This window comes from Perognathus longimembris, chromosome 1 (assembly GCF_023159225.1).
Source record: "Perognathus longimembris pacificus isolate PPM17 chromosome 1, ASM2315922v1, whole genome shotgun sequence".
Taxonomy (NCBI): Eukaryota; Metazoa; Chordata; class Mammalia; order Rodentia; family Heteromyidae; genus Perognathus; species Perognathus longimembris.
The window spans coordinates 107,763,434-107,791,429 of NC_063161.1; the positions used below are offsets into that span (position 1 = coordinate 107,763,434).

The window sequence follows — 27,996 nt, forward strand, 5'->3', positions numbered from 1 at the left end:
GGTGTATGGTCATATACCATAGGCCCCCATCTGCCTCCATACAGGTTTTCCCTTCTACCCAAAGGCAATCCTGGGAGCAGCCCCACCCTCTACCAAGCAATTTTCAGCACCATACCAAATGCTGAGTCCTGCAGGCCTCCTAGGGAGTGATGAGGACAAACTTAAGACCAAGAAGACCCTGAGGCTCCCAAACAAGGTTCCAGAGGCCTTGGGGGAGAGGCTGGGCTTAAAACATCTTTGCCTCTAGGAGGAGACCTATTGTGGCCCTGAGACCACCACAATCTCTCCAGACTACTCAGAGCAGGAGGCTGCAGTCACACAGCCATTCTGCCTACACAGTTGGTGGGACAAGCAGGTGGGCAGCCAGGCCTCCCCTCCACTGTGAGGTGGCCATAACTATCAGTCCCCATGTGGAAGGGGCTGGCCTCACAGCCAGTTTCCCCAGATCAAAGTTCTACATCCTCCTAACAAGCTATCTAGAAACTTCACCCCAAAAAATGTTCAGAAGAAGAAAAGCAGTTGCTAAGGGCCATGCTTCACAGATAAGCTGCACCTTGGTTGGGATCATGCTGGGAAATCTCAAGGATAAAGCAGATGTGTCGTAGCACCAAGTACCACTGCAGATGTGACTGCCACACTCACTAATTAGAGGGAGAGCAGCTCACTGCACTCATGTGAAAACACATGTGAAGGACACACACTCAAGGAGAACATACAGAGGTAGAAGAACCAGTCAGATGGCAGCACACACAGAAGGGAGGCTCGTTTTTGAGGACAGTGACGGTGTAGGTGGTTTCTTTCCCTAGAAAAGCCTATTTCCTCTATTGTTTTCAAAATATTTCCCAAAAGACTATAAAGTCAGAGGGTGTCAGATAATGTTAGCACAATTAAGGCGACTGTCAATGGAAACAGCCCATTCTAGCAGGGTACCAAAACCAGGAACATCCAACACCTACAAAGCCTGTGCTCACCTGGGCACATCACCTCCGGGCTTCTTCACGGAGAAACCATCCAAAACCATGCCGCTTCAGTGTCCTATGTGGGAATAATCCCTGAAGCATTGTTTATAATTGTAAGGAAAACCAGACACCCCAGAGGCCTGGTGAGATGATGAGAGTCCTCAGGGCAGTCACGCAGCCCCTGGCCAGGGAAGAACGCAGCAAGCATCAAGTCGCTGTCTGGGAAAGGTGTGGAGTCATCTCTGTACACTTCCCCACTGCCGAGCACAGCCATGACCACAGACGCTGAAGGAGTTCCCCTTGACAACATAGGGCTTTTCTCCTTCTTCTATTGCCCAGACTCTGTTCTCTGATGAACTTCTTAAAACCAAACAGCGCCTAGCAAACCAGTGAGGGAGCGAGCACATATTCTCCTGTGCTACATAAGCACAGGGACCCTGCCTGTGGCTCAGGCAGCAGCAGAGTGTTTATAGCAAGGCTATTTTCATTTCCAGAGTGAGGTTACCATGGAGTTTAATTCCTCAAGAGCTCCCTTTGGCACCTGTTCTATAAATGGCTTCGGGTTTGTATCAATGCACTCACTGGAGACAGAATTACCAGTCCTGCAGATTCTGACCACTTCTCTCTCAGCCTTTACCCCTCGTCACATTCCTCCTGGAGAGATCTAATCACCTTCAAGCATGCATTGAGCACCAACTGCATGCTAAGAGGGATGATCATGATGGCAGGATATATGTGTCCCTCAAGGAAGCTGGGGGTCCTTTTCTGGTGGTAGGAAATGGTGAATGATAGGCCCCAAAGACCTGGAACAGGTTAAACCCACCACTCTGGTTCTCAGGGAGTTATTATCTGGGCCTGAGGATCTTGCTGCAAGATAAAGGTCTAATTCTCACAGGTTCTTGCCCTTAGTAAATCCCCAGACAGCTATCTTGCCTCTGATTTGGACACCCCAGGCATTGCTGCCCTCTATACTCTAGGGAAGTCACAGAAAGAGTTAAAGACTGTGAGTAGCTTCATGATCTCCATATAAGCAGATGAAGAAATTGAGAACCAGGGAGTCCCTTGACTCCCAGGGTTTGGCAGAGCCAGAATGCAACTCACTACCTCCTCCAGGGCACCAGGCAGGCTCTCACCATCTAGGCTTCTGCATCCTGTCACAGAACATTCTCTATGAACAAGGGATGCAAGTCCTGCCTGGACTCTGGGCACTTCCCTAGTAAGCACAGCTGCTCCTCCTATTCTTCAAACCACAGGTACCTTGAGGGCTCAGATGCATGGTGGGCCATGGTCAGCATTTGGTCCTTGCTCCCAGGCCTCATTCCTCCTACTCCTAGCCACACAATTGTCACCTGACCAATGTATCACAGGCGGGGCCAGGGCAAGCCACACCTCCCGAGGGTGAAAAGAGCCAAGGCAGGTGTCATCATACCCTCAGCAACCAGACCTGGCCAAGAAAAATGGAGGTTAAGGGGCATCCCCAGTACCCTTGGTCCACATACACTCAGTTACTGCCTATGATTCAAGAAGGCATGGTGCACCCTTCTCCCTTTTTCTTTCCCACCAGTGCCAAGAACTTAGGGGAAAGCTTGGATCTGTGGGAGACTCAAGGTAGGGTAAGAACACTAACCCCCCACAGGGGCCTCAGGAGGAAAAGGGGCAGAAAATTATCAGAGAAACCATGGACCCTCATGCTCAGGTGGGTACCATTCTTTGTGGTAGTAAAATGAATCACGGGCAGAATCCTACAAAATAGTGGCTTGGGGACCAACATGGGGCCAAGGTCAGTCAGTCTGTGGCTTCAACTCACTTTGGTGCTCCTAAGTACCCATTTCTACAGTGTCCTGGGACTCTTGGCACAACTGAGGACCAAACCTTCTGTCCAAAAAGTGTCCACATTACACTTGGAGACCCTGTGATCTCAGGTACCCTGGGAAATGCCCAGAGTGAAGTTTCTCCAGCACTACCCCAGCTCTGTGCCACTCAAAGAGTAAAAGTCAACACCAAAGATAAAATAAAATCCCTCAGCGGTGCCAAAAATACCTCCCCACAGGATGAGGCTCTGCAGGCGCCAGCTTCCACAGCAGCAACTGTTGCTATGGAGACCAGGCTCCAGACAGGCCGCAGGGAGGGCCAGAGGGGACTGGGGAGGGGCAAAAGAACAGAAAAGGGGCTGGGGAGGCAAGGAGCCAGAGGGGGACTGGAGAGGGACTGGGGAGGAAAGGGGGGCAGGGAGGAACACAGAGGACAGAAATGGGACCAGAGGGAAAGAGAGGGGGCTGGGGAAGAAAGAGGGATAGAGAGGAGTCTGGGGAAGACAGGGGGCTAGGAAGGAACAAGGGGACAGAGAGGTTGGACAGAGCAGGTGGGGTCAAGGGAGAATGGAGAAGGCAACCAGGAGGATTGGAGGGCCAGGAACTAGGCCAGCAGGTGAGTGGGTGGAGAGGGCGCTGGGAGAGTAGAGACAGAGTGAGCTAGTCCTTCGGGGAAACCCCCTCAGGTGATAAGGCCTGAGGTAGGGCTTGATGCCAGCTGTGGCCCATCATGGCTGACTGTCCTCCAGACATGGAGACTCAGCAGACCCTGTCCTCATCACAGTGTCCTTCCCCCATTCCTGGTAGCACTGTAGGGGTACAGCAGACACTAGGATAGGTGAGCCCTACAGAGCCCATTTGGCCACAACCTCTGTGCCTTGGCCCAGCACTGACAAACCTCATCTACAGATACAGCCATGAAGACAGCTCACTCCGCAGTAAAACTGAGCTCCAAGTGAAAGGAAGAAAATAGGGTCTTTGGCAGATGTCTGCACAATACTTACTTGAGTCTAAGAGCCCCAACTTCTCCTCCCAGAGAGCCCTGGCTCCACTACCCACTGGTCTCCAATCTTGCCCCATAGTGCAGGGCTTGTGGGATCCCAAACTTTCCAAACCACCAGTGTGGCAGTCAGCTGGGCCCAGCATCCTTGTCTGGCTCCAGGTCCAATGTACCCTTCCTTCACACCAGCCCTGTGACCCTGGCTTTCCAGGTTCCTGAATCCAGTGCTACTAAGGACTTGCTACCGCAGGGGACAGAAAGCCTCACCTGCTCATGTCACTGAACTTCTTTGTCCTCACTGCTACACAAGCGCTGAGGGCTCAAGGTCAGCACCTGCCTCTGGATAGAGCTACCAGCTTCTCTTGCTGTCTCCTACAATTGGCCCCTTGGGCTTCCTATGTGTTTAGAATGGGGACCAGGGCACTCCAGGACACTCTAGCCACAACCCAGCTAGCTTCCAGTCTTAGTGCAGTGCAGTTCTGCCCTCAGGCATTGAGGTCACTGCCCCTCAGAAGATGCCACCCCCTGGAGCTCACATTCACAAAAGATGATGTTCTGTCTTCATCCCTATGGAGGCTCTCACTTTTGCAGACCAGCTGTCCATATCAGGAATTGCAAGTGTCTAGATGCAGGAAGTGGGGGAGTAAGTCCCCTGACATCTGCCTTTCCTACTCCCTGCACCTTGCACACATCCCTAAACTCTGTCTTCATATGTCCTACAAGAGCCTTTGTTGGCTCCCTGACCAGGAAGGTGGTAAGTTAAAACACTTCCTGAGTGAGGTCTGGCCCTTCAGCACCACCTCAGAACATCCAGAGGGTACTAAACACCTCCTCCCAAGGAGGCTATAAGCTATGCTCAAGAAGCCCTCCAGACTTTCTCTTCTACAGGACATCTAGCCCTGAGCTGTCTCCAGTCCCTGGGGCTGCATAGCTGGCCAATCAGGACAGCCTCCAGCTGCACTGATTTCTCCAAGCCACCACACTAGGTTCACAAACTGGACGCCAGAGAGGGAAGCCATTCTCACTTGGCAGCCTTACCAAGGATGAGCAGAGCTGGTTCACTGGGGGCTGGCTCCCTTCAGCTTCCAAAAGCTCCTCATGGCCACTTGTTCCATCTTCCACGCTTACATCTCATTTTCTCTTTGCCATCCCACTGGGAATGACATCAGGCCCACCCAATACTCAGGCCAACCTCTCCAACCCTCCTTCCATCCCCACACCACTTCTTGCAGAGGTCCTCTGGCTCTGGACAGTGTCATGTAGACAGGTTATGGGCGTTAGGTCATGGATATGTGTTTGTTTGTTTTTTGGTCAGTTGTGGGGCTTGAACTCAGGGACTGGGTCTGGGCACTATCCTTGAGCTTTTTCACTCAAGGCTAGCTACCACTTTGAACCACAGCACCACTTCCAATTTTCTGGTGGTTATTTGGAGTTAAGAGGCTCACAGACATTCCTGCCTGGGCTGGCTCTGAACCACAATCCTCAGATCTGAGCCTCCTGAGTAGTTAGGATTACAGGCATGAGCCACAAGTGCCTGGCCAGGGATACCTTCTTTACTCTTCCCCAGTACCACAGCCAGGTTGATTCCACCTTCAGTAAGTTCCTTCCATTTCTATGCTTCTTTATGACCAGCATGGGCCAGAGAGTACCTCAGCTTTAATTTGCTTTGTCATTCTTTCAAAGAAAGAAGCAGATATCAACTCCTTCCACTCATCCCACTTGCCCAGTCTCCTCCACATACTACCACTCTTGCTGCCACCACAAGGGACCATCTGTCCATGCAACCCCCTGTCCACTCACAGCCCTGACAGCTGGGCAATACCCTAGGACCAGCCCTGTCCATCAGGGCTCCTCAAAGTCCTGAGCAAGGGACAATTCAGGCTCCCTCACCCTGGACAGACTGCAGCTCCAGGAAGCTCTGAACCCAGACCCTCCAGAAGGGATATCACTGCTCTCTCCAGACATGGGGGAGCCCAAGCATGCCCTGGCCCTCATATTAGCACTACCCAAGTTTGGACACTGGCCCCAGAAAGCCCCTCCCTCTGACAGCTGCCATTTGGACACTAGCCTAGATGTCTGGTAGATGTCATTAGACCTGGTCCTTGAGGGAAAAGGGAATGTCTCACTCCACCACCCTCCCCATCCCCCTCACCCCCCGCCAAGAACAGACAGCTTTCTATGTCATCAGCCCCACCATGCTCTACTCTTTCTGACTATGGCTCTCTAATAAGCATGACCTGCACACACATAGATGTCCCTACAACCTGACAACCTCACAGGTGGCATGGAAGACTTGCAACCACAGCAACCATTAAAAGTCTCAGCTTTTGCCTAGGATTACTTCTGTAATCCTTGCTACTCAGAAGGCTGAGATCTGAATCATGGTTCAAAGCCAGAGTAGGCAGAGAAATCCAAGAAAATCTTATCTCCAATTAACCAGTAAAAAGCCGTAAGTGGAGGAATGGCTCAAATAGAGCTCTAGTCTGAGCAAAAAGGCCAAGTAAGCTGGGCACCAATGGCCTATAATCCTAGATACTCAGGAGGCTGAGATCTGAGAATCATGGTTCAAAGCCGGTCCAGGCAGTAAAGTCCCTGTGAAACTCTTATCTCCAATTAACCACTCAAAAAACAGAAGTGGGGCTGTGGCTCAAAGTGGTATAGAGTGCCAGACTTGAGCAAAAGAGCTCAGGGGCAGTACACACACACACACACACACACACACACACACACACACACACACACACACACACAGAGTCACAGCTTTCACCTTTGTGGTTCAGACTACACCAAGAGACCCACCCAGCCCCACCCACATGAAAGAGAAACACAGTGGTACAGGCTTTTGTCCAAAGGCCCTCAGCCATGCACATACTCCTCCCTCCCCAGAGTGGAGCCCTGAGGCTCCTGGCAGCTCCTAATCCTTTCAAGGGACAGGTGGCCCCTCTATAAGTCCTTCTCAAAGGGCTTGTCATTCCCACAGAAGCATCTGTAGGACAGGCCTGCTCCCTAGCAAGCAATGCAAACCTAGGATGGATGGATGCATATAATCAAGTACACACACACACACACACACACACACACACGTGTAGAATCCACAGAAGGCATCACACCTGGATGTGCAGGGAGACAAGCTTCAGACCAAGGGAGCAAGGCACCAGGAGCATGTGACATGCCCACAGCAGCTAAGCCCATGAGCATGGGGCCTTTTCTAGTGCCAAAGGCCTGTGCTACATGCAAGTCAACTCTTCTTCACCCAAGCCTACTCAGAGGACAGGGACAGGTCAAGTCAGAAGATTGGGACCCCACAATGACCTCAAGCCTGGCTGGTCCCTCTCATGGCCAGCCTAGTTTCCAGGTGGGAAGTTGGCAGCCACCTCCTGCTCATACTGTCAAGCCAAGGGGCTTGGTTCTGGCCTGCAGTGAATAGACACAAAGAGCCTGCCTGGAAAGCCATCCATAAACCACTTGGGGAAGCAGCCGGCAAAGCCAAAACGTTCCAATGTCACCATCTCTCTCCCTCCAGGGAACAGAGCATGTCTTTGTCTCTCTATCATTGCCGTCATCAAATATTTACAGAGGTTGACAGACGATTTCAGAGGGGCCAGACACGAGCCAAGCAGGCTCTTCCTAGGACAGGGGGAGGCACAGGTGAGTGACAGGTCCTAAACACTGGAGAAACACAAAGGCCCAGGGCCTGCAGCCACCGGAAAGAGAGGAGAAAAGGCTCAAGCCATCAGGAAGTGGTTGCCAAGCCTTCAACCACACTTTGTGGCTCTCTGCACAAAGTGCCCAGGGATAGCAGCCAGCCAGGCCACGCAGAGCGCCTGCTCCCATGAGCTCTGCCATAGAAAGGAAGCAACAAGGGGCTGGGAATATGGCCTAGTGGCAAGAGTGCTTGCCTCCTATACATGAAGCCCTGGGTTCAATTCCCCAGCACCACATATACAGAAAATGGCCAGGATTGGCGCTGTGGCTCAAGTGGCAGAGTGCTAGCCTTGAGCAAAAAGAAGCCAGGGACAGTGTTCTGGCCCTGAGTCCAAGGCCCAGGACTGGCAAAAAAAAAAAAAAGGAAGCAACAAGAGCTACTAGGCAGTACCTCTCCACCCTCCCTCTCTCAAGAGTATTGAGTGACCAGGGCCAGAACATGGTCTGGTCCCGCCTAGCCTCTAGCTCTCTTGCCTGTGAGAATGCTCATGCTCCACAGGCAGAATGAGTGGCTTCAGTAGTAGATAGGTAGTCAGCAGCATCCAGCCAAGCACAGGAAGCCAGACCCAGTCTTAGTCCTTGGGAGTCCAGAGCAAGGCATTAGTCATTCCATGTGAATGTGTTCTTACTGGAGAGAAAAGGGGGCCATACACAGACTGACTATTCCCAGGGATCAAGAAAGGAAAAAGCAATACCTCTTATCATTTTAGCATCTGAGCCTGCTCCCACCTCCAAACATGCCATGTACAGAATCTTGGGTTTCTACAGACAGAAGTGGTCCCTTCCAGAAACACAGAAAACCAGACCAACTGTGAAACAACTCCCAGCATCCTGCCTTTGGTGCTGGTCACCTCAACTCCAGGTCTTTTAGCTGTGACAGGAGACCTTCATCTAGCAACAACTTGATGACTGGAATCACACTAGGTGCAAGAGGTTATAGGAGTGAGGGTGTTGTGAAGCCTCTGTGTTCTAGGTGGAGGCCAGATACTCAAATTCTCCCCCATTCCAGCCCCTTGCTATGGCTGCTGTACCCTTCTTGCTCCCCTCTAGAGCTCCGTTTTTTTGTTTGTTTGTTGTGGTGCCAGTCCTGGGTTTTGAACTCAGAGCCTTGGCACTGTCCCTGAACTTCTTTTGCTCAAGGCTAACACTCTACCATTTAAGCTACAGCTCCGCTTCTAGCTTTTTTGTTTGTTTGTTTGTAATTTATTGGAGATAAGAGTCTCATGGACTTTCCTGCACAGGCTGGCTTCAAACCATGATCCTCAGATCTCAGCCTCCTGAGTAGCTAGGATTACAGGTGTGAGTTATCAGTGCTTGGCTTACAGCTTCTTTTTTTTTGTTTTTTAAGATTCTTTCAAAAACGCTGAACTTTACTCTCTTGCTCAATCCTCTTAATTAAAGAGAAGAAATTCCCAGACCTGTCTAGGCAGATGGCATGGCTTTACTGCTGGCTAGCTTGAAGAACACAACAGCTCCCTGGGACATCCCTCAGTGTCCCTGACGCCAAGCAGGGGGGAGGTATCCTGTAGGCACTGACTAGCAAGGCCATGTAGGGATGTCTTAAGTCCCAAAAAAGCAACATGCAATAGTCCAGCCCTATTGCCATCAGAACAGGTGGGAGAATAGCCACTTTCTCAAAAGTGGCTATTCAGGTCTCAGGCTCTTTCTAGCAGATCCAGGTGGCCCCAACCCAGCTAGGTTGAGAAAATGCATGCCACAAAGCATGAGGGGGCTTGCCTGGCATCTCAGGCCTACATAAGGATGGCAGCCCCAGGCCCAGCCTGGAGGTATGAGAGTTTGTGCCCAGCTGAAGGGCACAAGGTAGGGGCTGAGCCAGGCCTTGTATCTACCTGGAGTCCACCAGCAAGGGGGGAATGGTCCAGGCCTGCACAGCAAGGTGAGCTGGAGCCAAGTTGCCCAGTCAGCCCAGGCTTTGAGAAGCAGGGCTGGGTGCAGCAGGAAGGCCTCGGTGGGGCAACGATACTTCATCACTGCATACATCAGCAAAGATGTCAAGGTCACAGCACAATTGTGCAAGAATTTATAACCAAAAACACAGAGTAGGGTAGAAACTGCAGGTCAGAGGAAAGAGCTCCTCTCACATCAAGTTCTAGTACCTGTCATGTTACTCTTCCCCCAAATAGCCCATCTATGGTAACTTCTTTTTCAAAGCCAAATGCACGGGTACCACCTCACTCCTCCCACAGAGCAGAACCAGGGCTAACAGGTGGCTGTGGAAGAGGTACCAAACTCAGCTCTCCCCTAGACCTGCCACAGTGAGCTGGGCTCCATGTACATCCTCAGGAAGCCAGTGGACAGGGACAGGAGCAGAGGATTCTCCTGTCTAGATCTTCTAGCAGCAGCTCCCGGCTCTTAGGCAAACACAGGGTCCTGGCAGCACCAACAATTCAACAATAGTCAAAGGCTAGAGCCCCAGAACAGCAAGAGCCTGCAATACATCCGGACCAGCCACCTCAAACTGCAATGTAGCCCTGTGATTCAGGCAGATCCCTGTGACACTGACCACTGCAGGACACTCAATGTCCTCATCTCCCTCTGCCTGCCACTACCTCAGAAAGAGAGCAGGAGGGGGCTGGGGAAATGGCCTAGTGACAAGAGTGCCTGCCTCATATACATGAGGCCCTGGGTTCGATTCCCCAGCACCACATATACAGAAAATGGCCAGAAGTGGCACTGTGGCTCAAGTGGCAGAGTGCTAGCCTTGAGCAAAAAGAAGCCAGGGACAGTGCTCAGGCCCAGAGTCCAAGCCCCAGGACTGGCCAAAAAAAGAAAAAAAAAAAAAGAAAGAGAGCAGGAGGATGCCCTGTCAGGCTGCTGACCTGCCTGACATGTCAACAGGGTTATTTCCAGTTCCCTGATAGAGCAGATGACCACTCTGCAACCTGTATGCACAGTACCTGCTCCAGAAACACACAATTTAGCACCATGGAGCAGAAACTCCAGATAGACCGAGTGTTGGGCCCATGTGTCGGATCACTGGCCCAGAGCCCTCAAAAGGTGAGCAATAATAATCAAAAGGTGAAATGAACTCCAGGAAATGGAAACAAGAGGTTGTTGTTGTTTTTTTCCTTTGTGGCAGTTTTCATTTTCTTTTCTTTTTGTCTTTTCGTTCATTTAGATGTCTTTAAAGAAGAAACAGAGGCACAGAAATGGAAGGACAAAGGGTGAACAAATGCAGCAGTGGTATTCACTGGACGCTATGTTAAAAATGAACTATATGACTTGAGGGTGGACATGAGAGGGAAAAACTGGGAGAGTACAAGGAAAGATGTTTGACATTGCCCAAAAAGAAATGTACTCTTTGCCCAGCTATGTAACTGTAACCCCTCTGTACGTCACCTTTATAATAACAACAAAAACAATTTTTAAGTGGAGGGGCTTGTTCCAGATTAAAATACAAGTGACAATCAGGCGCCACAAGGGATCCTGGACTCAAACAGGGAAAACCAGGAAGAGCGTCGCTGGGAGGCGAGAGTCACACGCAGACACATCTAACAGGATCTAGGCAGTTAGGTTCTGGGTGTGACGCTGTATCAGGCTCTGTGGGGACGTGTCCTTGTTCCTGTCAGGAGACACCAGCTGAAGTAAGTATTCATGGAGGAATAAAAAAAAATGGGTCAAAAGAGACATGTGCAGAGAGATACAGCGATAGAGGAGGAGTGGCAAAACTCACAAATGAAAATTCCAACCTCCCAGTGAGTTCAAGTTTTTCAAGATGAAAGGTTGGGAGAACTGGAATCTAGACTGGTACATAGGGGAGGGGGGAGAGTGGACAGCTGGAAACTGGAGGGAAGGGACAAGCCTCAGGACTTGCAGGTGCCTGGAGAGTCCTGGTGGGGTAAGCAGGCATAATAAGCAGGCATACCCAGGTACTTCAGGCACATGAGCAGTTCTGTTTACAAGACAAGCCCAGACAGAGTACACACAAGTACTGACCCCCCCCCTCCCCCAATAAGGAGTTAACCAAGATAGATTTAGCAGGTACCTCCCATCATCCCACAGCTTGTCACCCCCACCTGGCCAACAGAAACCAACAGGGACCCACAGTGCTCAGCCCCGGGCCACAGATCAAAACCAGTTATGCAAATCACACCTTTTCCAAATATCCCTGCAGCTAGGGAGGTCACAGGCTTCTGCTCTAGTCAGAGAGATCAAAGAGGATCACTGCTATTTTCCTTTATGAATTAAAACATGGACAGAGCCATTTGAGAAATGGGCCTGTGGCTAACTAGGCCTTTACTCAACCAATTTCTGCCTTGCTTCCTGCCTTCAAATGTGGTTATGATGCCTGGAGCTGTGGCAGCCCTCTTATAAATATGAGGCAACAAGCAAGACTGGAGACAAATTGCCCACACAGCTGAAGAGAAAGAGGAAAAGGTTCATGTCCCCATCAATGTTGCTGAGCTGCCACTAAGATTTTGGACTCTGGCATGACCTCAGGTTGCTCATCGTGGTTGGCGAATACCTGAGACATTTCCTAGCCCATCTACCATGAACAAGCCATCACAGAACCAAGTCAGAGAGGACAATGGAGAGAGAAAATCCTTCCAGGGCAGTTTCTGGCCTGAGGTAGGTGAGGGACTCATGGGTAAGACCCTTAGCTTTCTAAGTCTAGTCCCAAGCACTGTCAACATCAGCAGCAATGGGTAGTATGGGAGGCCCCATTTCTTTCAATGGAATAAAAAACACCATGGTAACATCTTCACCACCAGCAACCCTCCTCAACCCACTCTGACCTTCCAAGATACTGGTAGACTACAAGAAGAGGAGGAGGAGTTTGATGTCTACTATGAACTCTCAGAGCTTAACAATATATCGGGCATCTTCACAGGGAGGCCTGCCAGCCCAGAAATTTCAAAATCTACCTAGTGACCAGCCACCCTTTCAATCCACATGGCACCTAACATTCACTGGGGAGAGTCCATGGACTATACCATCTGCTACTACTCTCTGAGCAACCTCGGATGGGAACCACTTATCTGAGCCTCCTTTCTCCTCTCTGAAAGATAAGATCTAAGTCTGATGCACATGAAGGTCTCAGCACCCAACAAAGTATCCTAATCAACCTCTTCCCTTCCTACCCCAAGATTCTAGATGTTTCCTGTAGGATCCAGGTTGGGATCTCTCTGCTCAGGAGGCTCCTGAAGCTATGTACATAAGTGGCCCTAGGCAAACCCACCAGGACTGGAGGCAGTGAGCTTGGTGTTCTTTCTCCCTACTGATGGTCCCCTGGTCATTGTAACATAGTGTTCATGCTCATGCCTACTTCTTCCATTTCTGGAGCCTCCTTGGACAGACCTCACCACTGAATGCTAGGTGAGGGCCACAGCCCGTTGGGGGCTAGCCAGGACAGGTGCTAGGGAAGGTGGGTACCAATACCACACAGTGGAGGCCCAGTAGCACGTACTCAGGGAGCCCCTAACCCAGGGCCCCTCGCTGTACTCAAGAGGCTCTGCCTAGCCCTGCCCATTTCCCCCAGAGCACGGCTGAGCTGGCATCTCTGGAAAAGCATCCTGGAACCAGGACAACAGTGCAAAGACTAGGAGTAAACCTAGAACTCCATCCTTCCCTTGAAGGCAATAGCTTCCAAAGGCAAAAACCAAATAAAAAGATGGTTGTTGTTGTTTGTGTCAGTACAGAGGCTTGAACTTGGAGTCTGGATGCTGTCCTTTAGTTTTTTCTGCTCATGGCTGGCACTCTACTACTTGAGCCACAACTCCACTTCCAGCTTTTTGGTGGTTAATTAGAAATAAGAGTCTTGTGGACTTCCCTGCTCAGGCTAGGTTTGAACTGTGATCCTCAGATCTCAGCCTCCTGAGTAGCTAGGATTCCAAATGTGAACCTGCCAAAAAAAAATCTTAGATAGCTGTGATACTTGGTGCTCACAACTCTAGCTTAAAAAAAAAGTATATGTAAGAAGTAAAAGGTATGATACAAAAATAAAAGTGACTTTTATTTGCTTGGATTATAGATTTTTTTTTCATTTCTGAAAGCTTTGGTGTAGCTCTGATTTTTTTAAAAAGTAATCCACTGCTTTGTAGAAAAGTTGTAAGTTTACTGAGCATGCAGAACAGAGTTCCCTATATCCCCATACACAATTGTCTCTACTGCTAAGGTGTTGCCTTAATGTGCTACATTTATTACAATCAATGAGCCAAAGCAAAGTATTATTCATTAAAGCTCATAGTTTAAGGTTTACTATTGTGTGCTGTGGGTTTGGACAAAAGATACCACACAGCTATCACTGTAACTTCATAAGAACAGTTTCACCACCTGCAAACTTTTCTCTGCCCTGCGGTGCCAGCCCTCTCCCTCTCCAGCTCCTTACAGCCACTGCTATTTATTTGTTTGGTAGTTGGCTTTATCTCCATGGTTTGGACTGGGACCACTTGCACAGAGACATTCACAGCAATGGTGTTTTCCAGGTGAGCGTTTGTCACCTGGTCCCATGTCTTTTCACAGTTCCTTATTTTTCCAGTTGTCAACAACACTCCAAAGTCTGGATAGGCCAGTTTATCCACTAGGTAGCTTCCAAGTTGTGACAATTATAAATAAAGCCCTCCTAACCACCCATGCACAGGTTTCTGTGGGAGCATATTTGCAATGTTTCATGTTTGGGTTCGTACTTAGGAGTAATATTGCCAAGCTGCACCATAAGAACATGGTTGGTTTGGTAAGAAACCTCCAGTCTTTCCTTACAGGGCTATACCAGTTTGCATTCCCACCACTGGTCAGGAGGAAGCCTCTGTGGCCCTGTGTCCTCACCAGCATTTGGTGGTATCAGCGTCTGGATTCTGACCAGGCCAGCAGGCGTCTAGTGGGATATACTGTGGTTTTAATTTGCATTTCCCTGGCAACTCGAGGTTAAGTATCTTTTCATATGCTCATTGGCCATCTGGATATTATCTTTGGTGAGGTATCTGTTTACATCATTGACCTACTTTTATTTTTAATCTGGTTGCTTCTTATTGTTGAGTTTCAAAAGTTCTTTGTATATTCTGGATAAAAATCAGACATGTTTTACAAATACTTTCCTCTAGTCTGTGTCTTGTCTTCTCATTCTTTTTGTCAGTGTCTTTCACAGACAAGCTTTTAGTGAAGTTCAGTTTATTAAGTATTTCTTTCATGGGTTGTCCCTTTGGTATTATTGTATCTAAAACCCAAGGACAAACTCAAAGTTTTCTCCTAGGTATTTTATAGTTTTGAGTTTCACATTTAGGTCTAATCTAAAATCCATCTCAAATCAATTTTATGAGTAGTATGAGGTCTGTTTCCAGACTTTATACTACTCTTGTTGGTGGTGGTAGTGGTGGTAGTGGGGTATGTGTTGAAGTACTGGGGATGAAACTCTAAGTCCTGCACATGCTAGGAAAGTGTTCTACCACTGAGCCACACCTAGATTTGTTTTGCTACATGGGGATATCTAGCTGAGCCAGCACCATTTGTTGAAAAGACTGCTCCTTTGAAATACCTTTGATTCTCTATCAGCTGACTTTGTGTAGGGCTTTTTCTAGCCTTCCTATTCTGTTCCATTGATATGTCTACCTTTACACCAATACCATGCTTGATCAATTTTATTCTTTTCCAAAAAGTTCTAACATATTTTAATGAAAGTTAACTTGAATTACCGGCAGTAATCCAATACTCCAGGAAATCCTTGCAGTTCGGCCCTCCAGAAACAGAACTGGGTTTGAAAACTCAGAAACTTCAGAAACTTGGAAATTTGCAATAATCTTCAGATCACTAAACTCTACCATCTTTTCTTCTTAGGCTTCTCTGCCCAAATGGGATTCTCCAAACACAGCCCAGGATTGTTAATGTGCAGGTCCAGATCCATCTTGCTTTTCAAAATCCCCAGATGCTGCCCTTCACACCTTTTTCTTATCTGCAACTCCAGTGAAGTGATAAGGCCACAACAGTTCAGGTGCTCAGAGCTCTGCCTGTTGCCCAAGAGGCCAGGTGTCACAAGGGGCCAAGTGTCACACCAATCAGTCTCACCAAGAGGAACATAGTTCAGCAACCATCCCTTCCAGGCACAGCAGGCTCTCTGCTGCTGACAGCGGTTTATGCTGCAGGTAAGAGGAGGTTGGCTTGCCAGTGGCTGTGTGCTCTGCTGGCAGGCCAGCCAACACCCTCCCCATTGCACAAAAGGGTAAAACAAGTTTCTCAAAGTCATGTTCCTTCTAATGCTACTCACTAGTAATGCAGCAAGCCTTCCTCCCAGGCCCAGGGATTGTGTGTCCAGGCCAAGAGTGGCCAGGATCCTTATTAGGGGTGCCTACCTGGCTGAAAAAATCCTGAGCCCCACTTCCCACCACTTCTGGTAAACACTAGGGTCCCACCACAGCCACTCAACCAGGGCAGACCACAAAGGAGACCCAGATACACAAGTGCAAACTTTGCTGGATTGGGTCAAGTTCTCCTCCATTAAAGCAGTAACCTGGAGCCCCATGAAGTTACCTTGGGCATCCTCCAGCCAATACCTAAAGCTAGGCCCAAGCCACAAGGCCCAAGAGACACACCCACAGGTGAAGAAGAGCCTTCTGGAAGGCAAGTAGCCAGCTCAGGACAAGCCCCAGACACCCGGTACTGCAGGCCTGCCTGCCTGCCTAGACTGTGGACGTGCCATGATTACTTAGCCACAGGGCTCAGAGGGCAAGGAGAGAAGTTCCAAAGGAAGGCACAGCAATCCTCTCTCACCAGAAAATATACTTCCTTTTTCTTACTTTGTACATAGACCTCAGAACCTGCCTCCCTGCCTGTGTGAATCATACTTTGAAATAGTTTTGGCATAGTGAACTTCCTCCTGGTTTTAGATCAGCCTCCCTAGTCTGACTAAGGCCCAGTCTTCCCTGGGGCTCAAGATCCACCTGTCTATTCCTGAGCTGCCTCCCAACCCCAGTAGATAAGTTCTGTCTGTAAGAGCACTCCTCAAAAAACATCCTCAGCTTCTGTAAGATGCCGAGTCAATGTTGAACATATGGGACAATCTGCTTCCTGCCATCCCAGTATCTATCATCGTGATTACTCCTACTTTTTCCACCTTCAAATGTAACCTGCTGTAAACCTGGCACTATCTTCAAATACAATCAGCCCCCATTGCCCTGGTAGCCCTTTCCTTTCTTGCCTAGATAGACGGTGGCCATGTCTCCTGACTGCCTCCTCGTTCTATCTTTATCTGCCAACTGTCCTCAGGGCAGCCAGAGGAACCTTGTCAGAGCTCAGTCTGCCCTCACCAGCCTCTGCTCAAAACCTCCCATGATGGCTCCATGGAGTACCCTCCACACTGCAATGGCCCCGAACTTAGGGCCTCCTACATGGCTGTTGCAACAGAAATGGCTAACTCCTCCTGCTGCAGACTTCCTCCTAAGGACCTGTCCTAGCTCTTTCTGCTAATGGCATCCCTGGGTCAGGCATTGTCCTATTCACTGTGGTGTTCCCAAGCCTAAACTCAGCTACAGGGTCAACAACTGCCTACTGGGTCAAACAACACACCAGCTTGGCTGCTGAGCCTGGGGCTTAGGGCTAGGCCTCTAGAACTTTCTGGAACACCAACTACTCCCCCTTCCTTTTCTGTTATCTTCTGGCTAGCAGTTCATCCCTGCCCCACCTTTGAGAAAGCCCCCAGTGGTCCTAGAAGCCAAGAAGTAGATTGGGGAACAAGTCTCAGTGCCTACCAATTCTAGGTGACCAATTCCAGATGGCTGAGTGCCCAGGAGCTGGATCTGACCTGGGCTGTCTTGCTGCCAGAAACCCAATACTGACAACTCTGCCATCACTCAGCCCGGGTCCTCACAGCCCAGACAGCCCCATCCTGTTCTCTGTGGATGGTTCCAGAACAAGGCATGTGCCAGTCACATGGCACCCTGGTATGTTCCCAGTCCCTTCATCCCCCTCTGAAAACTGGAATGGAGCCCAACCCAACCCCACCTGGTCTGTCTAGCGTCCCTGTGACCACCTCTATGTCACCTGGGACTCAGTTTTATCACCCGGCTACTATGCCCACATTCAACACAAGGAAAATCAAGGGCACGGGTTCTCAGGATGCCTGGCAGGGCAGAACACATAGAACACAGCAACAGATATTACCATCATCACAGAATGTTCTGGTGTTAGTGCTATAGGAGGTACCTCCCGCTGCCTCCCTCTCCTCTGTGGTCACAAGGGCTGAGAAAATGCCAGCTCAGGAGTGGCAGCAAAGAAGCCCAGGAGCCAGTTTAATCCCACATGTGACACAGTCCTGGGGCCTGGCTTAGGTCTCAGATGGATGGATTAGCACCCTGAGTCCCACAGCAACTTGGTCCTGTATCAGGCTCAGCCAGGCACCTCCAAAGGCCAAGGTTTCCAAGTCCCTCCTGATCTCACCCCCCCTCCCATGTTCAGCTGCAAGAGTACTTAATTCCCATAGGGAACAAACCCGGGGGCCTGACTTCTCTGGACTTCCTACCCTCCCTCCCCCCAATGGCATATGCAGCCTAGGCTGCTCATGATCATTACTGAGTACTTCCCTGACCACACACACCTCAAGACAACACTTAGGAGCAGGTGCAGGCCCTGAATGCCAGGTGCCTACATTTCTGCATCAGGGGGAACAGCCATTTCCACAGGCATTGGGCAGGCAGCACCTGCTAGCCTTTCTCTCCAACCCAATCAAAACTTCAATCAGTGACATCTCACTCAAGAACACAAACAGCACTGCCAATGTACTATTTTCAAACTGTAGCTCTTCCAATATTAGGCACTTAGTAGATTAAAAAAAGAAAGAGGAGGGGGAGGAGGTGACAAATCAGGTTGAACCTTCTCAGGGTATCGTGTCCCTGCAAACAGGCACTACTACCTCCTCTGTACTCAAGATGGTAACTCATCACCTCCCATCCCTTCTTTCCACATCAGCCATGGCAGAGATGACAGCAGAAAAGGCATTCGCCAGGGTCCTTGCACTCCAGCACTCAGGCTCTCAAGGCCAGAGGCCCATCTAGAGGTGGTATTGACCCCACATGGTAATGCAGCTGAGTACAGCAGAGGCACAGCAGGGACCTCCACAGTCATGGGACAGACTGTGGGGCACTTGGGATATCCATTGAAGACATTGAAGGGACAGGCACAAAGCACAAGTCACTCTGGTCATCACACACTCCAGGCAATGGCACACAGACATCCCTAGTATGGAATGTCTAGCTGATACATAAATTGGGAATCACCTCACATAGTGCACCAGTAGGACCCACCTTAGTGATCAGGTAACCCTGAGGACCTGCATCCCTAGTGGGCTGGGCTCAGTGGAACTGGGATTAGCAGCCCCTGCTCCATCCTGTTTTAGACTCAAACCACTCTGCCAGGGCCAAGCAAGTACTCAGAGCTGAAGGTAAAAGACTGAATGTTCCCATAAGGCAAGAGACTACCCTCCCCTCATGCCCAGCACAGGGCCCTAGTAATCACCTTAGAAACACAGGCTCCTGGTTTGCAACAATGGCCTCCTGTGGAGCATTGGCACAGAGAGCCCGTGACCCTGTGTCTCCTGAAAGCAGGACAATGAGGAGGAGGGAGTTGGTACCAGTGTGGGGATACGACACTCCCTTTCTAGGATCCCAAGGGAGACACAGCAAGACAGGAAGGGTGAGGAAAGGGTATAGGCCATCTCCAACAGGCTCTTGGACAATGGCTTAGATCTGGCTCAGCTCCATTTTCTTGGGGACATATGGCCAGCAAGTAAAAGAGAGAGCTGTGAGTTACATGAGACAGTGTTAGCCCAACCACCCAGGTAGCCAAGGACAGCAAGGAAAACACAAAAGCTCAACACCACTGTTCTGACTGACACGGGTAGATGAGCAAAGGGCAACCACACTACCAAACTAGTCAAACTACCTCATCATGTACTATGTGGCCATACCACACCAGGCAAGTCTCAAGTCTTCAACCCCAGAGGAGGGGCTTACTGACTAAATATGTCCCCCCAGAGCAATGAGACTCACTCTGGTAGACAGGGGGTTAAGAGCCAACAGGGAACCCAACGATGCTCTCTGACAGGGCAGGGTCTATGTGAGACCATAGCTGGCCAAAGACAACCATGAAAACATGGGAAGGAGGAAAGAGAACGAGGACAGGTAGGACTCTGGAGGCATATTACCTTCTTCATTGTTACTATAAGATGTTCTGGCACTGAGAATAAAAGTTCAATCAAGCTGGAAGCCAGTGGCTCACACCTGTAATCCTAGCTACTAAGATCTAAGAACTGCAGTTCAAAACCAACCTGGGCTGATAAGAGTCTATGAGGCTCTTATCTCTAATTAAGTATTAAAAAAGACAGAAAGAGGGCTGGGAATATGGCCTAGTGGTAGAGTGCTTGCCTCGTATACATGAAGCCCTGGGTTCGATTCCTCAACACCACATATAATGGAAAAAGCCAGAAGTGGCACTGTGGCTCAAGTCGTAGAGTGTTAGCCTGAGCAAAGGAAGCCAGGGACGGTGCCCAGACCCTGAGTCAAAGCCTCAGGATTGGCAAAAATAAATAAATAAATAAATAAATAAATAAATAAATAAATAAATAAATAACAAGGCTGGCAATGTGGCTTAGTGGTAGAGTGCTTGCCTGGCATGCATGAAGCCCTGAGTTCCATTCCTAAGTATCACATAAAACAAAAAAGGCTGGGAGTGGCACTGTGGCTCAAATGGTAGAATGCTAGCCTTGAGCAAAAGAAGCTCAGAGACAGTGCCCAGGCCCTGAGTTCAAGCCACAGTACTGGCAAAAAAATAAATAAATAAAATAAAGTAAATGACAAGAAGATAACACTTTCAAATAGTCTCCTCCTCTCAAAAAATAGTCCAATTTTCGATTTTCTTTGGGCATCTGGAGGATTCAGGAGGTGAGACATGTTGCTGTCCTTAGATGTGAGGTAAGCTCTCCCTACAAAGCTCTTTGAGCACTAAGCCATGGAGGAAAATCAGATGTCCTCTAAGTCATTCACTATAAAACTGGGGTGTCTCCACTCCCCAGCAGGGGACCCTAAGAGCCAGTGAGAAGTGCAGTTCTTTGGGGAAGTCATGTAGGTACAGAAACCCACAGCCTATGGAGGCAAGGTACACAATAGGTACCAGGTAAACAAACTCTCTGAGTTTAAGGACGTGGTAGGCAGAGGCCCAGAGTGAGTCCGCCAAATGTCTTGGCAACACTATCACAGGGCTTCTGTCCACCATATAAACTAAGTTCCAGAAGTCCTTGCCGATGTTGGGAAATGTGAGAACCAAGGTGCAGGATACACATCTCCACACTATAGACCAGAAGGACTCTCCGTAGGCACAAAGCCAACATACATGATGAAGGAACACTCACCTATCACCTTCCACAGGATACCTTGGTGGGCCCCTTCCGGGCTCGGCAGTCAATCTGTGCCCCATTCTCTATGCCAGATCAGTGTCCTCATTCCTGTTCCCTCAATGCCCCACCCTATGAGATGCATATGGGCCTGAAGCAAACATGAGCAGCACCTTTTCCTGCTGGGGACCTTAGTAACCCCCCCAACAAGATGTAGCACGATAGTCCACAAGCCACCCTTAGCTTTCTCACTCCTACCTAAGCAAAAGACCCTGGACAGAGGCCAGGCCCCACTACACACACACACACACACACACACACACACACACACACACACACACACACACGCTTCCCTGCCCACAGCAGAGGGCAGACCCAGAGACAGAGCGGCTGGCCTTTCCTTAAAGGGAAGGGGAATTCACAAGCTCAGTGTCCTATGCGCCTGCATGCTTCAGCTGATCAGCAGGCTCACACCCAGTGTGCTGCAGCACCCTTCGTCCTCAACCCTCGGTGACATTCCACAGTGGCAGTGCCAGTGGGTGCTCAGAAAGCCACACCATCTGGCAAGAGTAGGCAGGTGAAGAGCCAAGGCTCGTGCCATTCCCCAGAAACAAGATTCACCTTCTCCTTTTCCATAGCCTCTCTCTTTTCTACCTTCTCATGTAGCAGGACACTAGCAAGCCCTGAGGTTCTCAACCATGCACCTTGCCCCATCCTCCCACCCCCATTCTGCATCATCAAGGCCACCTCTGTGCAAGGCCTAGAACTTGTGGGACAGAGGAAGGAGAGTTTCTCATGTGGGGATATGGGAAAAAGGAACATCTCAGCCCCCAATGAAGGACACCATTGTCTCTATCGTGAAAAGCCACAATTCCAATCAAGGGGCTGTAGGAAAGCAACACCTCTGCAGTTCTTTGTCTTGAAAGGAGAGCTGATGACAGTTGACACCCATCAAATTAAATCAGCCCAGCTTGCACACTTGCAGGTCACCCTTCAGGGGCTGGAGGACACACCATCTGAATCTCATTTCTAAGCCAAAATGCAGCCATCCTGCAGTGTGGCTGGTGGCCCTGGCACCCAGCTTGCCCCCACTTGCTCTGCCTGCGTCAGCCCTGGAAGGCCAGCTAACTTTACAGGCCAGAGGGGTAGGCTTACAACCCTAGCCAGCACTCCCAGCACGCCTTGCCTGACAGCTGCCCTCCTCCCCCCCTCCCCAGTGAGGGAGGGCCTGTAAACACCCCCTGTGACAGGAGCTGTCTCCTCTTCCAAAGCTGGCCCAGGACAGCTAGGGTTGCCGTTTATATAATCTTCCAAGGCCAGGGCTGACACAGCTAACGTGAGGGCAAGGTTATGAAAAATGCATGCCACAGCCTTTGCATCCAAAACACAAACAAAACAAAACGAAACAAAAAGGAAGAAAGATAAAAGAAAAATACCTACTGCATAGCTTTAAGACTTCTCATACATCCAATTTGTGAACAAATGAGTCCTCAAGAGCACTCAGATGCTACAGGGAGGGCTTCAAGGCCTTGTCCAGTAGAGTCCCTCCAGACACCACCCCTGAGTCACAGTCCCCTGAGACAGAGGAAGCCCTTTTAGGTACCCACAGCCAGAGTACTCACATCTCACAGGCCACAGGAAGGAGCTAAGTTAAGGACAGTTGGGAGCTTCCAACCATCTTAAGGCACCAGACACAAACCTTGAAGCCCCCACAAGGTCTTCCGGCTCTACTGGCTCAGTAAAGTGGATTAGGAGGGCTCCAGGAACAGAGCTGACAGAGCCTAGAAATGCCCCCCTCCCGAGCCCACACTACACTGACACTCAGGAAAAACACTTTTACATCCAGCCTTGACCTCTAACACACAGCAGGCTGGAAAAAGCCAACCTGTGCAGGTACAGAAACGTTCCCCCACAGGCCATCCACACACGGGGCCTGCGTCCTGCAGGCCACCCACTCAAAGGATGACATACTGAGCAACTGCCCCCCATCCCACCCATCATCCCTAAAGCCCAGTGCAGAAACAAGGACGCAACCAAGGACGCACCACTCTTTGACAAGCCCACCTGTGGGCTGCACCCTCACCTGCAGTTCACACCAGGCCACTTCCACCCAGGTCTCCGTGTCCAGCCCCTTGTAGACCGTCTTGAAGGAGCCCCTGCCCAATTCGATGTCGAATTTAAGGAAGCGGCCATCCAGAGAGGTGGCCACGGCCTTGAGATCATCCTCATCATCCTCCTCCTCCTCGGGTTCATCCTTGCGTGCTGGCCCGGGCTCAGGCTTCGTCTCGGTGGATCCAGCGTCCCCCTGGGTGGTGGCTGCGGCTGCTACTGCCGCCGCCGCTGCCGCCTCCTCCCGTGGACCACCGTCGGGGGCCGGCGCGGCTGTGGCTGTGGCTGCAGTGGGATCTGGTCTGGGCTCCTGCGCACTTGCGAGATCGGGGCCTGGGTCCGAGGGGGGCCCCGCAGCGCCCGGTGGCGCTGCGGGCGCGGCAGGAGCGGGAGTGGCGGCGGGGCGCCCACGGGCGCGCTCGGCGATGAGGCGGCGTGTCTTGCAAAGCAGGAGCACCCGACGCTGCAGGGGCTGCGGGGGCTGTGCGCTCGGAGTCTCAGCTGCCTCCAGGCCCGGTGGCTCCTCCTGATCCGACTCCACCACGCTGCGCCGCAGGAAGCGCTGGGGCCCGAGCCGCGCCGCCCTCACCCTCGGCTCCGCCATGCCCGTGGGCCCCGCGCCGCGCCCGGCTTCCATCAGCGTGCCGGGGGCGTCTCGGCGGCCGCCATCGCCGTCCATCTCTGCGGGCCAAGGACACAGAGGCCCTCGTGAGCGCTAGCCCCGCCGCACCTGCCGGGGCCTCGGAATGAGACAGCGCCTCCCCGGGGCACGCGCCCTGCCCAGCCCAGGATCCAGAGGGGGCCTGCCTGGCCGTCCCCGGGGGGAGGGGGGTGGCTGCAGATGGAGCTGGGCGCCTCGGACTGGAAGATGCCCGTTCCCTACTCCGGGCCGTGGAGAGGGCCTGCCCGGGGCTGTCCCTAGTCTAGGAGGGAAGACTGGCGGGGTGTCCCCGAGGGCCAGGAGGGGCTACCGGAGGGATCCGGAGGCCAGAGAAAGGAGACCTGTGCCCAGCCCAACCTGGCCCAGGAGGGAGCTCGCTGGGCTGGCCCCGAGGAGGCTGCAGGGAGGACTGGGAAGCCGGGGGCTGAGGGGAGCTATCGGCCAGGCTGCGGCTCCACAAAGGACACGGGCCCGGGGCTCGGGAGGGGCGCGCGGGGAAGGGGCTGCGGCGGCGCAGCGCGCACACAAAGGCGGCGGGTGGGAGGGCTCGGCACTCACAGGACCAGCGGGCGCCGTCCATGCCCGCGGCCGGGTGGCCGGGGCCAGCGAAGCGGGCGAGGCCGCGCTCCAGGGTTAGGGTCCGCGCTTGGGGGTCGCGTCCGCGCCGGGGCGGGGTCCACGCTAAGGCGGGAGTCACAGCGCTGCTCGGCTCCTGCGTGCTGCTCCCTCGGGCCGAGCGGCTGCGGGGCCGCGCTCCCGCGTGCTCCAGCCGGCTCCGCGCGCCTCCGCTCCCGCACCCGCTCCGACCCGGCGCGCGAGGAGGGCGGGGCCTTCATTAATTCCGCCCCCCGAGGCCGGCGCGAGGGGCGGGGCCTGGCACGCCCACCTGGCTGCGGATGCGCTGGGCCACCTGCAGGAGGGTTCCCATTGCCCAGCTGGCGGCTACTGGCTCTAGGCAGGCACCTGGTTCTGAAGCTCTTTGGAATGCTCCGCAGGGCTGTCAGCCATGGAGGACCCTCTTTTCCCTAAGAAGTGGCAGTTGGCTCTGCTCCTCCTCGTGACTTTAGCCAGAACCCCAGGTCATGGAACCTGGATAGACAAGGATAGACAAAGTTACAGAGCAGCCCAAGATACTCCACCCTCAGGAACTCAAAAGCATAATGAGCTAACTACAGTCAGAGTCAGGCTGTGCTTGGGGATGCCTTGGATGGGGATACGGACAGAGGCTTCCAGAAGCCCCTTGATCCAAACAAAGCGTTTTTCCTCCAGCCTTGTAGAATGCCACCTCTTCTGAGGAGCCTTCAGTGATTTCTTTCTCTCTTTTGTTCTTTGATTCCCATAGCAAGCTCCTCTTTTCGGCATCTCCGAACCCTATTACAGAGGACACTGGCTGTGACCGTGATAACTGACTTCTAAGGCACTGCCTTGTATTAATATCTTACCCAATTGAATTAATTGAACTAATATATCACCCAATCCTTCATGACCCTGTGACTGTGACACACATCATTGGACCCAGAAGAGGAAAACAGTACACAAGGGAGATGTCAGTGTTCTCACTCCAGACTCCACTCCCCAATGTGGCACCCTTTCAGATACACCGCTCAAAGATGAAGGGATGCCCATCGGCCGTTGGCCCTGGAGGCTTTGGCACAAAACAACTCATGTGACATAAAAGCCAGAGAAGATACCAAGCCTTCACAATTAGAGAGAATCATGTGCCAGTCCAACTGCTACCCAGAGCAGCAAGACTTCCTGGGCTCTGCTGGGAGCTGGCAGTGGGTGCTGGCACCAGCAGAAAATGACTTATGAAGGTTGATACTCAAATCTCTTCCCAGTTATGTTCACTGATGCTCCACTGTAGCCTGAAGCCAGCCATTCTGGGAACATATACACTGTGGGAATTGGCAAACATATCAAATCTGGACTTCTCCAGAAATGTGGTAGCTAAATATAGTGCTTAGCATTGGGCTAGGCATTTGGCACATGCCTATTAATTTATATTATCTAATCCCACATCTACCTTGCAAGACAGGTGTGAGCACAGAGCCTACACAAGCAGGAAGCAGATAGCATGTGCCTGCTCTACAAGTATGAGCAGCCCTGGAGATGGCGATCTGAGCTATATCTCTTAGGGGTTTCCAGACAGAAGTGAAGGAGGGATGAAGACGCCTTGCCCATAATATGCTGAGTGACAGCAGAATATTAAAGACCTATGCAATAGGAAGCCATGTCAGAATGGAGCTTAGTATATTCCAGGGATATCCCATATCAATCTATCTTCCTCCTAACAGTCTACCCTAGTGCACACAGAATTGAGCTTGCCTGGTGACAGAGAAGATGGCCAGCCACACCCATCAATCCCTGAAGCTGTTGCCCACACACATAGTTATGAGTACATTTGAATATCAAGGGGAAAATCCAGACTGTGAGCACAGGAGAGAGCCTGTGTCTGACTGAGTGCTGGTATGCCCTCTAAACCTCTATGGGAGGAGGGAGTCCTTCCTTCCTCCCTCCCTTCCTTCCTCCCTTCCTCCCTTCCTTCCTCCCTTCCTCCCTTCTTCCCTTTCTCTTTCCCTTCCCTTCCCTTCCCTTCCCTTCCCTTCCTTTCCCTTCCCTTCCCTTCCCTTCCCTTCCCTTCCCTTCCCTTCCTTTCCTTTCCTTTCCTTTCCTTTCCTTTCCTTTCCTTTCCTTTCCTTTCCTTTCCTTTCCTTTCCTTTCTGAACTTGAATTCAAGGATTAGCAATCTTGCCTGGCACACTACCACTGGAGGCACAGCTCCACTTCTGGCTTTTTGCTTATTAATTGGAGATAAGAGTCCCATAGACTTTTATCTGAGACCATGATCCTCAGATCTCAGCCTTCTGAGCAGTTAGGATTACAGTTGTGAGCCATTGGTGTCTGGCTATCCGCTCTCTAGTAAGTCACAGTCCTGCTTTACATAATTCAATAACAGAAAACTCACTCCATGTGCCAGACACGGCCATCAATAGCTGGGGGCAGAGCGCTACTAGACAAAGTGATTGCCCCTTTACAAAGAGTTTCAGGTTGTTCTAGTGAGCAGGCCTGGTATTCCACATAATGGAGCCTGAAGGGCCCTCAAACAGAATTTGGAGGCAGGCCTCTGATGGGACTCATGGTATGCCCTTATTCAGGTGCTGGGTCACCTCTGACCCTCTACCTCTATGGTCCTAAGACAGGGAGAATAAGCTATACTGGTTGTTTTACTGGCTGTCCACGGTCTCCATGAACAACACTGTGGACAGATGCTCTTCAAAGCCAAGCCTGGTTGACTCACCCCTGTAATTCTAGCTACTCAAGAGGTTGAGATCTGAGGGTCACTATGGGAAAGTAGCCTGAGTGGGAAAATCCATAAGACTCTTATCTACAATTAACCACCAAAAATGCCAGAAATGGAAATATGGCTCAAGTAGTAGAGCACCAGCCTTCGGTGAAAAAAGCTAAGAGACAGAGCTCAGCCTCTTGATTTTAGCCCCAGTTCCAGAAAAAAAGAAAGCAACACAAGTATGCACATGACTCAGGGCCATAATACAGCACCTGCCTTTGATGCTCACAATAAACATCTCAAAGGCTAATAATCATGGACAGGTGAGGACACTGAGGTGGAGCACAGAGACTTCTCAATTGCTCCAAACCACACAGTAGAAATAGTAACTCCACCCCATAGCAAGCCTTGCCAACCCTGATATCAGAGAGATGTTCTGTGAGACAAGTTTTCCCCCAAACCAGGCTGCCCCAGTGCCCCAGTCTGAGCCAAGTGAGTAGCTGCAAGCAAATCTGCCCCCATGTAGAAGTTCCTGGACTTTGTTGTCAGCCTGATCATCTGTGAGACAGGCAAATGGTTATGTCTCACAGTCTCAGTACATAGAGAGGCTCAGCAAAGGTTTGTGGGAGGAAGGCGGGCCAACTCTGCTGTCTCTGCTCACATCAGTGCCAGCTGAGACCACCAGTTAGAAAGAGGCTAGCCTGGCCCCGACATTTGGAAACCCAGCCCCCAAGTGCTCTCTGGGGTGGGTCTTCCTCAGAGGAGCTCAGATAAACTGTTTAGTGCTAAATCCAGAACAGCCATGTCCCATCTCTGAATGGCTACACATTGAGGAAGACAGCAGATAGATGGGTACAGCAGATGAATGGAGAGAATTGAGACCAGAGCACGGAGGAAAGTGGCCAGGGACCAAAGGAAGTCCTTTCTGAGGCCTGAGGAAGGAAGGAGACAGGAGACAGATTAGGAGCTGGGGGACTATCAAAGCCACAGTTCCTATACCTGGGCAACAGAAGGCAATATATGGCAGATGGGGGAAGGCCCCAGCCAGATCATCTTTGAGTCTTGGGTCTCTCTCCTCAGCAGCTTTGGAGCTTTGGGGCATTTGGGACTTTGGAGGAAGTGAGTAAGGTGA

At 51.1% G+C, this 27,996-nt stretch overlaps 1 protein-coding gene across 12 annotated transcripts in view; it reads right to left on the bottom strand.

The window, feature by feature from the left end:
• Positions 1-24,367, bottom strand: part of Wnk2 (WNK lysine deficient protein kinase 2) — a 123,077-nt gene extending 98,710 nt beyond the window's left edge. For all 12 annotated transcript variants that reach the window (XM_048342473.1, XM_048342899.1, XM_048342818.1 and 9 more), the window contains exons 1-2: positions 24,137-24,367; positions 22,892-23,598 (exon numbers count right to left, since the gene is read on the bottom strand). In XM_048342473.1, coding sequence (XP_048198430.1) covers positions 22,892-23,596 — 705 coding nt within the window. In that variant the 5' untranslated portion in view covers positions 23,597-23,598; positions 24,137-24,367. The remainder of the gene's footprint in view (positions 1-22,891; positions 23,599-24,136) is intronic.
• Between the last annotated feature and the right edge of the window lie 3,629 nt (positions 24,368-27,996).